The 12,475-nt window shown below is 40.6% G+C and overlaps 1 protein-coding gene across 3 annotated transcripts in view; it reads right to left on the reverse strand.

Annotated features, from left to right (window-relative positions):
* smoc2 (SPARC related modular calcium binding 2) overlaps window positions 1-12,387 on the reverse strand; it is a 56,998-nt gene extending 44,611 nt beyond the window's left edge. The window contains exon 1 of one of the 3 annotated variants that reach the window (XM_073873574.1): window positions 12,369-12,387. Coding sequence is in view for 2 of the 3 variants with exons in the window: in XM_055170126.2 (XP_055026101.2) it covers window positions 10,192-10,272 (81 nt within the window). In the remaining variant the exon portion in view is untranslated. Of the gene's footprint in view, window positions 1-10,191; window positions 10,505-12,368 lie in introns of those variants that run through there. The other 2 variants (XM_055170126.2, XM_055170127.2) reach the window with 2 other exon arrangements.
* Window positions 12,388-12,475: the final 88 nt, after the last annotated feature.

Consider the following 12,475-nt stretch of genomic DNA (forward strand, 5'->3'; position numbering starts at 1 on the left):
GAACCCCCGCCACCCCAAACTCTTATTCCCACCACACAATCTCTTTCTTTCCATCTCTCTCTTTGTCTCTGACAAGCACAGTCTTTCTCTCTCTGTTTTCACCCTGTTCGCTCTCTTGCCTTCTCTTTGTGTCTCTCTTACACACATGCACTTTTTTCCTTTCGATCGCCCTCTCGTTCTTCGCAGCTGTGACCCTGTGGCCCTTCCGCTTCGTCATTCTCAGCTCTTCTGTCAGGGAGCTCGCGGGAGGCCCGACAGAGATGTCAGGAAACATATTCTGCCCGGAGCGCCGTCGACCGAACCACAATCAGCATTTTATGGATCTTCGCACACCCGGTCAGCCCGAACTCAGCCAAGCGATCGCTGAAGAGCTCTCGCAGCCAACGTGGTTCAATTGGGTCACGGTTGGTGTCCGAAACACGGACAAAACCAACAAGACCACCACAGAGGACTCATCATCGCCAGTGAGTCAAAATTTCAGACAGGATTGTCCCAAACTAGACCCCACAAACCCAGACACAGCCAAATAATCACCAGCCGCAGCCAAACCGAGACACGTCCATTGAAAGATCGCCAGGGGAATCTTGAGCCACCCACGACAGCTGTCACACAATCAACCGCTGGTCGAAAAAACACAACAGCAACTCTAGCAAACCAGCAGAATCATTTTTTAACTATAGCTTAGATACATTCATGACAATTATCAACCTAGAGATTACTTAGTTAAGGCCCACTGCGGCACCTACATGAAAGTTTACCATTTGCAAGTGTTTTCATGCCTTGCTATTTAAATATTTAATCAAAGAAGATGCGAAACAGATGTCAATGTGCTACTCATGCACTGTTTGAGAAGATTTGTGTGTATGCACATCTGCAGCCCGCACGCGGAGAGCCGCATCTTAAGTCTGGTTTCGACAGTGCGCATATATTGACAATATTCATGTTTTCTTGCACTTTTATCTCAAAAATTATCCATGGTTATCTTCATAAACATAGTCAGTTACGTCTTAGGTAGCCTAAATAAAACACATGTGTAACAGTATATTGGATCCGCGTGCATTTGTTTGCGGCTTCTGAAATCGCATACTTTGTACCTACAGGAAAGTACATTGACCGTTATAACAGTAGGTACTGTATAGTATGGATAGAATTAATGAATTCGGATGTACTACATCCGCCATGTTGATACATCACGTAACCTCTTCAAAACCACAAGTTAAGGGCTCGTTATAGTCGTGCGTAAGTCCTACGGCGTAGCCGCGACGGCATAGGTTCCACGTCGTTTTTCATTTATACTATTGCGTCGTCGTCCGTGTCGATGTGCAAACAAACGCGCAGACCGCTGGTAGGCAGTATCCACGCATGTAACCACAGTAGCAGCGCGATCGTCAAAGAAGAAGCTCGGCAAGTTAACCCACAAACGAAGAAGAAACAGCAACTTGTGTATGATTTGAGAAGGCAATGATGGAAGTTGTTGCAGTTTGAGGTAAATCACTCCTCAACTTGGACCATCTTTGTTTTTACCGTCGCAAACGGAAATACCTATGACGCAGTTTTTTTAACTGACGAGGGGTGGGGTTGGGGGGTTTCTGGTGGACCAATCACACCGTTTGCGGTCCGCGTAGAACTGACGCGCTGTTAAAAATTTTGTGAGGTGCCCGTCAGGCTACGCACAGCTTCCCGCAGGCTACGGATAACCTACGGCGTAGCTACAGCATAGAGCCTATGCACGACTATAAATTGGGTCTTTTTTTTTAAATAAATAAATAAATTGGGCTTTAGTCGCTAACTGGAATGACATTAAACAAGAGTAATTTAACCACAAGGGACAGCTGTTTAATATATGTATTTGCATTTGAATTGAGCCGTGTTAACGTGTTCGGGCATTTTTGTATAAAACATCGCCGCTTCATTCAATTCAATTCAATTCAATTTTATTTATATAGCGCTTTTCACAAGTGTTAATTGTTGCAAAGCAGCTTTACATGAGAAGATGTAGAGGAGAACACAGAAAATCAATAGATAATATAAGAAGTAGAGAAAGCGGTTAAACCGTACAAGCGAGCATATTAATAAAGTAACGTATACTGTAAAGTGCTAAATTAAGCCAAAGTTGGCTGACTCTCCCTGGGATTAAAAACCCTCTAGGAAAAAAAACCCAATGGGAAAAGTCCTAGAAGGACAAAAACCCTTGGGAGGAATTAATATATATTTATATATATATATATAGAAACGGTAGGGATAGGAGGCGGGTAAGCGAATTAAACTGGTTTAGCCGGTGGTCGTTGGTCGGGCATCGGCTGGTCATCACGTTGAAGGACAGCCAGTGGATCAGTGATGCAATGATCTTCACAGCAACCGGAACTGGGTCTGTTTGTCTCATGGTCATCGTGGTTGAGGACGAGACAGGGAGAGAAAAACAGAATTCTATTAGCGTAGGGGCCGTTCGCATGCAATGCAAGTGTCAAACATTATAGTGGTTCAAGTCGGCTCGGTTCCAGACAGGCTAACTATTGCGGCATAAGTATATTACCCATATGAGGTATGTGAGTGCTTTGTTCTAGACAAACTAACTACTGCGGGAAATGTACATTTACTGGACATTTTATGTGAATGCTTTGTTAAAGAAGAATGTCTTAAGTTTAGATTTAAATTGATCATCTTCTTCTTCGTTGGATAACTCCTCTCCTGGGGGATCACGGGATAGCATCGAATGAACACTTCAGGAACTTGCCAGTCATCCGGGTAGTTTTCGCCTACTTTTTTAAAATATTATGAATTTGGACATACTACTCACCTCAACCTACTGCTTTTTGCCTACTATATAGTATGGAAGTAGGCAGTTTCAGTGAGCGACATCGAGCAACACGCACTCATGTTAGTGTAATAATACGGAGCCCCTAAGGGGACATGGAGAAAAAATTAAATAAGGTTTAGTTTTGCGTGCGTACGTGAAACTATCGCGTGCGCACGTGAAAATTAACTTTAGATTTTTTTACTTCAATGTCACCTTAGGGGCTCGGTATAATAATGTCCATATTTAGTATTTAAAATACTATTTCAGTGTCTGTATGTGTACAATATTAAAAGTGACATTTACAGCTGCCAAGCACCCCAAAGCAAAACCATTTTAGATAAAAGGGAAAGCAAGAAAGCAGAAAGAAACACAGAGGAGAGACAGACAGAGAAAAAATGACATTTATTTCAAGGACCCACCAGCGCACAAACTTGAAATCCTATTACCCCCTTTTGGCAGTAAGCATTGTGGGACTGAAAGCAGTGATCCGAGGGCCAAACTCCAGCAGAGAGTGCATTGTGGTCGACAGAGGACCGCATGGGGTCCGAGGGGCCCTTGAAGGATGAGAGGCCCTCCCAACCACAGATCCAGAGAGGCCCCTCCACACCTTGGCCGCGAAGGGTCAATGGGGCCCCGACGGAAAGCGAGAGAGAGGGCGCAGACGTGTGAAAGGGTCCCAACGGGGGCTTCCTGGGATTGGCTAGGCATAGTTAGTCTCCAGCATGGAAGAAAAGTGACAGCCTAGATCCAGTCTATTAACTCAATCAAAGAGCAAAGCCTTTAATTGCTGTGAAAAATCGGCAAGAAAAGGGAAATCCATGTGAAGCACCAGGAAAAAAAACACTCGTGCAGGTGCACGGTTTTGCGTATGAATACAGGCACCATTTCAGCAGGCCCTGTTATGATGTGACTGATATGAATGGATTTTAGGAGAGAAGTGTGGAAGGGGAGGAAAATCACAAACATTTTGGAAAATGACAAACAAAATTCATCTGATTCTACAATTTGCTTTTTTTCAGAGTGATAAGATGCACACTAAATTCCGACTTGACCTTTTTCAGACAATCCGAGACCACTAAAAACAAACCAGCTTCTCTTTGTGGCGTGCGCTGCATTGCTTAAAGTAGGAAACCTTGAGGTTTTGGAGTCACTGAAAGGAAATATGGAAAATGTGCTGCTATATGTGGCAGATTCAGAACAGTTTCTGCCGTGATGATTTTCGAAGGTACTTGGCACGGCTGAGTTATAAATCTACTGAGATCCTCTGTCAGTGTGGCCTTACATTGTTTCCTACGCCTTACTTCCTTATTACTTCACTGCGGCCGAGCAGACCAACTTTAAGAGTAATGAACTGATTTACTGACGTGTACTATAATATATGCATTTCTAATACCATATATCCAATGATTTCTAATATGCCATGCAGCTCAGTTTCAATCAATAGTATTTTTGGATCGGGAAGGAAGTTTTTAAAATGTATATTAAATATGTAATTATGTGACTGTGAAATCCAGGTTAAAGTCGCATAATCTATTTATGAGACTATTCAAAGTTTTACATTTTAATCTTTGACATGACCATACTCAGTCAATATTAAAGATATCAAGATTTTCACAGAATGGTCTTTATGTTAGAGAACAGTAAATCACAAAAAAAAAAAACACTTTAGATTAGTTTTACAGATATTTACTTAAAGGTGCCAAAGAATGCACGCAATCTGTTTGTCAATCAAATTTTTTTCTGATATCTAGATAGATGGTATGTAGCTTTATTAAGTGCAGACATTTTCCAGAGATGGTGTTACATGTCTATTCCCACCCCTAGGATTTGCCTTTAGAATCAAATGGTCGATTATTACCTTATTTGAAAGGTAATGAATAATAATTTTGAGCTCTGTTCTGATTGGCTGTTTCACAGAGCAGCTCCTTCAGTAGCTCTGTGTGTGTAAACAGACCTTATGTTTGATACGGATATGGATTTTGAGGAATAATCAATTGTTTAGAGATTGTTAATAGACATTTCTGAGTGATAAGTTTGTGTGTTTTTTTTTTCAGTATAGACCTGCAAAACGTAAATGTAATGCTGCGTTCACACCCAGCACCGGTAGAGGCGTCAAGCGCGAGTGATTTCAATTAGGGATGCACCGAAATTTCGGTCGGCGAAAATTTCGGCCGAAAATGGCATTATCGGTTTCGGCCCGATATAAGAAATCCAGCCGAAAATGTAAACCGAAAATGAATGTCAATCGCGCCCCTCCCATCTGTGCGCTAGCGCTTGGGTTTCACTCACGGAGATCAGTCGTCTCCCACCACTCCCCTTCGTGCTCAATAGTGCTGCATCGACGCGTCGACGTCATCGATTACGTCGACTACGCGACGCGTCACGCTGTTGACATTAATCTCGCGTAATGGCGGCTTCTGCTCCTGGCAGTGTTATCCATACATTTATTTGTTTGTGTGCGCCACAAAATCAACAATGGTCGCAACATTTACATTTTTATTTTCATTTAAAACGGCTTCATTTATTGTTGTGAGCGCTCGGTGGTGCCTCTCTTGTGCGCGCACTCTCTCTCTCTCTCTCTCTCTCGCTCTCTCTCTCTCTCTCTCTCTCTCTCTCTCTCTCTCTCTCTCTCTGTGTGAAGCCACGAGAGAGGGCCTCTCATACATGACACTGAGTGAAAGAATTAAAAGTTGGAAGTATTTTCCATGCGGATTCCTCTGTGTACTTGCATTTTCACGTAAACGTCAGATGTTACTGACAGAGAAGACGACTGATTCGAGTTTATCGTGAAAGGTTAGCAATGTTTTCCCACACACACTGATTCTCTATGTGCTTGTGCGCGAGCTCTCTCTCTCCTATGCCCGCACATGCCTTCTGTAGTAACTCTGTGTGATGGCAATTTTGTAATTTGCGCCGAATTGTCTGCGATGTCTCGTTTATAAATCAAGATTTTATTAACTTAGTAGTTAAAGTAACAGCTGGTTGGATTAAACACAAGGTTATTGGGTCATGTTTAGTCACTATTTTAATAGTCTTTGGGGTGGTTTCCTGGAGAGAGATTTGCTGAAGCCAGAACTAGACCTTAGTTTAATTAGGAATTATAATTAGTTTAAACAAACATGCCTTACTAAAACATTACTTGTGTGCATTTTGAGGACAAACTAAAGGCACTGATGTATTTAAAGATATGTCAGTGCAAGATGTTTTCAGTTTGGACAGCTCTTATATTTATTTTAGTCTAGGACTAGTCTAATCCCTGTCTGGGAAAACGCCACTATGGGGCAGTTTCCTGGACCAGGATTAGCTTAATCCAGGACTAGGCCTTAGTTTAATTAGGAAATATAACTAGTTTTAAAGAAAATGCCTTACTAAAAACATTACCTGTGTGCATCTTGAAGTAAAACAAAGGGCCCTGATGTATTTTAAGATCTGTAAGTGAAAGTTGTTCTCAGTTTGGAGAGCTCTTAAAAGTGTTTAAGTCTAGGACTAGTCTAATCCCTGTCCGGGAAACCGCCCCTATATGTCTGACAACAGAACAGATAATATGTGAAAATAGCATTCAGTTGTGTTAAAATGCTAATTTCAGACCTTATTAATGTATTTTTTATAAATGTTTGCAATTTCTTTATTGTTTATTAGATTTTTCCCACCTTTTTGCTGATCCAAAAAATAATCTGATCTGTGCCTCAAAAACTGTAATGTGATCCAAACTGTGAGTTTTTTTTATTCGTCACACACCCCTAGTAAAGTTAGTACACAGTGATAGCCATAAATGCAATTGTACTAATAACTGGCATAATAATTTATTTCGGTGTTTCGGTTTCGGTTTCTCGGCCTTGGTTTCCTTTTTTCGGTTTTCGGTTTCGGCCAAGAATTTTCAAGTCCCTCCCATGATGCCAATTTCTGCGTGAATGTCTCGATGACTAGAATTTCGTGCGCAAATTTAGTGAGTACATACAAAATGTTCAAGCGTCCAACTACGCGCGGCAGACGCGAATTTGACGCCTCAAACGCGTCTGGTGTGAACCCACAGTAACATCAATAGTAGAACTTCAACCTAAACGCAAGCATATAGCATTAACTACCATATAGCGCTAACTCAGCAGTCACAACTTTGTTTTTAGCATTTTAACAACATTGTGCTTTATTTAATGTTGGGGTCGTCCATCGTGACTGTAACGTCACCGTGTTATGTTGAGATGAGGTTTACATAAGAAGGATAAAACAATCATGTTTGAGGCTCACAAACTCTTATTATTCATTTATGCCTAAGTAAATACAGTTTTACATTCTATGGCACCTTCGAAGCACAGCATAGTTGCAGACCTCTGACCTCCGGGAACATGATGTAATGCTGAAATCTCATTGGTTGACCCATTTCTTCGTCGTGTAAAGGAGGGCGGGATTGGACACTGTGGTCGTTTTATGCAGCATGAATAACCGCGCTCAATGTAAAGGACTTAACAGGAATCTATAGTTTTTAATCTAGCGCATAATCGTGTCGAACATTCGCGCCATATATCTGTGACCAATGAGAAGAGACAAAGATGCTGTAACTCAAAGTTACACTACATCAAACTTTTGAACAGTGTGTTGCAAGTTTGGCTACATGTAAGGGCTCAATCCATGCAATGGACTAAAACATGTCACAAACTGACTAAAAAGTCAAAAAAATCTTATTATTTAGCCAATACTGTATGTTTTGCTGTAAATCTAGGGGACAGCAGTGGCAGCCGTGACTTTTTTTATCGAAGTTCTTCACAACATGTATGTAGCCCATCATGTGTGTTTTGACGCGTGCGCAGCAGGCACTTATTTTGACAAAACATGTGATGCATGTGGTTCACATGACGCAACAAACACATATTTTGAATTTACGCCCCTCGGATGAGCAGTCATGAGTTCAGAAATGAATCAAGATTAACATTAAAACACATTTTCTATTAAGGACTGCAACAAGTAAATAAGTGTAATTGGGCATCTGAATTAAAGTAAAAATGTGCTTTACTATTTTTTTCTGCCTTTCTTGTAAAACATTACATTTGAAAATGAATGCATAAGAACCATTATATTTCAGCATTAGATTATACTAGAGCTTACACATACTGCTGGATTAACCATAACAGAAACTAAAACTAATTTTGGTAATCACCTAAACTGTTTGTATAGGGTCTCTGTGGCACAAACATTACATTAGGTGGTGATGTAATAAATATATTTGAAACAATAAGACTATCAGATTGTCTCATTTAGATAGCAAAGTAAACATGCGTGAATGCAGATGAGGGTTTGCAGGGCACTTATGCATCTCTGCCTCCCACATTCCGCTCAGCTACGACTGTGTAAGGAGAGTGAGATGGGATGACCTCTGACCTCCAGGTTAACGACCACCAGACATTTGTTAACGTTTAGATGTACAGGCATCTCTTCTCAGCCTGTAAATAACGAGGAGAGGGCCGTCGGCCATAGCGTTTCTCCGTAAATCACCGCACTTAGGGTATGACACTGTGCATTCTTTCCCATAATCCACTTCGCTGGTGTTGGATCGATTTAGTCCTCAAATATTTTCGTATGGCACCGACCGAGCCTGTCAATGGACAGGTGAGTCACAGAGTTAGTATTTTAAACAGGGCTCTGCTATACAGTGAGACCACTACCTATATGCGTGAAATTATTACCATATTTACTTTCTCTCAAATAACCGCATATCATCTCTCTTCCGTCACGGGCAGCAGCAGGTGCCCATGAGACCTCATCATCACAGACCCTAATTCATGCCTGTGCCACATAGCTGCCATCCCAGAAGGCCGAGCTGAAGCAGACGCCAGCAAAGAAACATTGACAGCAGCTGTATCTTTGCCCGTGGTGCTAACAGCCTCCATCAGCACCAAGAAGGGAATGCCAGGTGAAAACTTTGGACTGGTGAAATCTCGGCATGGCAGAGCGCTGGTCTCAATACAGAGATTAAGAAAACAGCTCTCTGGAGGTTTCATATATAGCACTTTAGATATAAGTAAAATCATGCACAAACCATTTGCATTTATGCATTTGAGAGTTGCTTTTATCCAAAGCAACTTACATTGCATTTAAGGAATGCACAACCAGTTAAGCTACAGGAATACAACCCTTCACCAATTGATTGGTGCATATGTATTCAAAACGATTCTGTGTGACATAAAATAATATTTTTTTGCATATCGTCTGTCTTTTCAATGTAGCAAAGAACAAAAGTGCAAATGTTGACTGTGGCAAACCGTCCAAATAAACCGCAAAGCACCGTTTATTTTACATCACAGTTGTTGTAATTCCTGACAGGTGCGCAAATATTGACTATTGACCAACATTTATGAATTGGAAAGTGGGTTGTTTCCTGTCACTGTATAACTTATGGCATTCGATAGGGGTTAGTTGGACATAAATACCAGGACTTCGTAGTCCATCAAAGCTGCTTTGTATCCAAGCTTCGGACAAACCCACGTGTCTGTGGATCTCTCCGTAAAAACCGTGTCCCACTGGGGACGAGCTACACTCCCTCTCTCACTAAGTTAATGGGAAACGGCTTCCCGCAATCAGCAGCCATAACCCTGTGTACACAGGCAGGCGTCCATGAAGAGGCCAGCGGCCGCAGAGAGGAAAGAAAACCTCAAGAGGTTCACAGTGCTCAGCGGGCAGAGCCAAGCCCCTGTCACTTATGAGGGAAAGCGTGAGGTTGCACCTGTAGCTTTGTTTGCGTGTGAGTGTTTGTGATCATTCGAAAGACAGCTTGTGGATCTCTGGTTACCCTCCTAAAGAATTTAGGCTCTGAGTACACAAACACCTATCCAAATAGAATTCCCGTGATTACTCATCTCATCTTACTCCAGTATCTGAGTTTCTCACTTTACAACACAAATACTTAAGCTGCTATTAACCATCAAAATGCTCAACACACACTAAAATGTACAGTGAAGTTGTTATGATGGGAAGCTGATCTTAAAATGTATTTAATTATTAATAAAAATCACATTTTCAGATCAGAACATGAAACTCAAGCTATTAAATGCCTATTAGTTCTTATTGTGGCAAACATTTACAAAATATTAGGAAGCCAATAATTTATAATAATGATTTTTTTTTAAAACATTATTACATTACATAATCCTGTCTGTGAAATCCAGAGAAATCATGAGATTAGGAGCATTTCAATCATTGATTGCAAATAATCTTACCCAATATTAAAGATTTAAAAGTTATAATTTAACAAAATTGTTTTTACATTATGATTTAACAGTACATCACCAAACAATACGTTTTTAGACTGTCATATCATGCTTTCCAAATCACAATTTAGTTTACATTTAACCAGAAACAGGATTTATCAATAAGAGTGATAATAAAGTATTGCGGTGACTCACCGTAAGTGCGGAGAGTTTGTGCGCGTCTGCTGCGTGAAGCGCGCACAGCAGCAGCAGCACCAGCAGGACGGACACGCGCATCCTCAAACCTCTCCAGACGCACAAAATCCACACAAACTTTCTCCAAAGTAAAGTTGATTCCTTAAATCCCGTCTACTCGCAGATGTAAATGTTACTGGATACTGAATGTGTAGATTCGGTACCGCGTTTTCCCTGTGCGCAAAGTGTGCGTCATGAAGTGAAGCGCTCAGGCTCAGTTTGGACTCTCTGCACCCTACCCCTCTCCTCTTCCCCTCTTTCTCTTTCTCTCTCTCTGGCTGTGTGTGCGTCTCTCTCTCTCTCTCTCTCTCTCTCTCTCTCTCTCTCTCTCTCTCTCTCTCTCTCTCTCTCTCTCTCTGTGTGTGCGTGTTGGTCTTATCGGACTGTAGTCGGGAGGTGAGTTTGGGAGGAATCTCTTATAGATGCTGGTAGCTGAGGGACAGAAACCTTCTGTCGTCTTATCCGCTTTCTCTGTTCTTTTTTCATCAGCAGTGAATCGAAGGGAAAGACATAAACAATGGGCTTCTTTCTGGCACTGCTATTATAAATATAGTGGGCTATAAGATTTATAATAACTTTCAATAACTTGTTAAGAAATGCGTAATTTTTAACAGGACGCCACCTGGAGATGAACATGATCATGTTTTCTTAAATTGTATATGTTTAGAATAGTTAAGATCTAAAAGAAATAGCACAACCAGAAATGTTTTAAACATCTCAGGATATGATCTACTAAATTCTTCAGCTATATTCAAACAGATTTAAAACAATTTCCATTTTATCTGGAAACTTAAATGCTATAGCCACATAAAAACTTATACATCGAGGTTAATTTAAGCATAAATAGTCTCCTTCATGGTGTTATAACGTGATCGCAGGTGTTTAAATGCCTATAATAACCCATCTTATTTTCATCAGAATAGCCTATAATCACCATCACTAACATTCCCCTGCATCTCACCACACCAATGTGTGTGTTTTGAATTTCTTTAACCACTTTGGCTTGTTTGCACTAACATGCCAAAGTGGCTTTAACTAATTCAAAACAAACACTTTGAAATTGCGCAGCATTTCTCCTATTCACTTTCAGACAAATAAGTACACATGTGGCAGCAGTTATTGAAACTCATAACAGACTTCATTCCCACGACTGAGGAGACAAAACAACGCAACGTTCTTCTGCGTTGGATGGAGCAATACCAGATATGGGTGCAATTTAATCCTGTGTAATTCATCACTCCTCTTGTCAAGCTGACGAAATAACTCATTATAAAACACTTTTCATCAGACTTCATCAAAGACACCGACTGCACAACGTAACAGCGCACTGAGCGCATGTAAAGGATTTGGTAGAAAAGAAGCGTTTGCACCACCTACTGGACAGCTGTGGTACTACATTTTAAAAATTAAGCGCACAGCCGCAGCAAATATGATATGGTACACCAAAAAAACATGGTCATACGTTTACTACAATAAAACCATGGTTAATTTTCGTAAGGGATAACCGAGAGGTCAGATCCAACGATACAACAGGTGTTAATGTGCTGTTTTTACTTTTTATTATTTAACAACTTCATAGCTGTTGCATTTTCTATTGAATTATATCTTTACGTCGCATAATAAACATATTCACAATTCAAACTGTCACGTGAAAACCTTTACTTTTACAAAAGGCTTGTTCGACATCATGAGGCACCGCAAAAACTAACAGGCGGATGACGTCAAAATACCGCGAGAGCGATTTGAGAAATCATACGGAGTGGCCTGCTTTCAAATCACTCTCGCGGAACTTTGACGTCATTCACTTGTCTGTTCTTGTGGTGCTCGATGAAGTCGAAAAGCCTAAACACTGGCACAACGTTTCTGATTACTAATTGAATATTTTAATTAGGTAGTTTTTCAATTATCGTTTCATATCATTTTCTATGCATATATATCTGACACAAATTGTTGAAAGCATTCGATTAAAACAAAAAATTATTTTCAGTGTAGAGATATCTCAAACGGCTTTCTGAGCAACAGGCGCCCCCTTTAGGCGAATATATTTTGCAGCCAAGGTTTGTTGCAAAATAATAAAAAATATTACTGTTTCATATTAACGTATGATTAAAAAATAACATTATTAATCACATGCCTACCTTTTGTCAGTTTTCAAAATACTTTAAATACAACTGACTCAAAAAATTAATGAAATGAAAACAGTCTCACGATACTACTCCGCCAGTGGCCCACAATGCCATATGCG

This window comes from Misgurnus anguillicaudatus, chromosome 11, assembly GCF_027580225.2.
Source record: "Misgurnus anguillicaudatus chromosome 11, ASM2758022v2, whole genome shotgun sequence".
NCBI classification, from domain to species: Eukaryota; Metazoa; Chordata; class Actinopteri; order Cypriniformes; family Cobitidae; genus Misgurnus; species Misgurnus anguillicaudatus.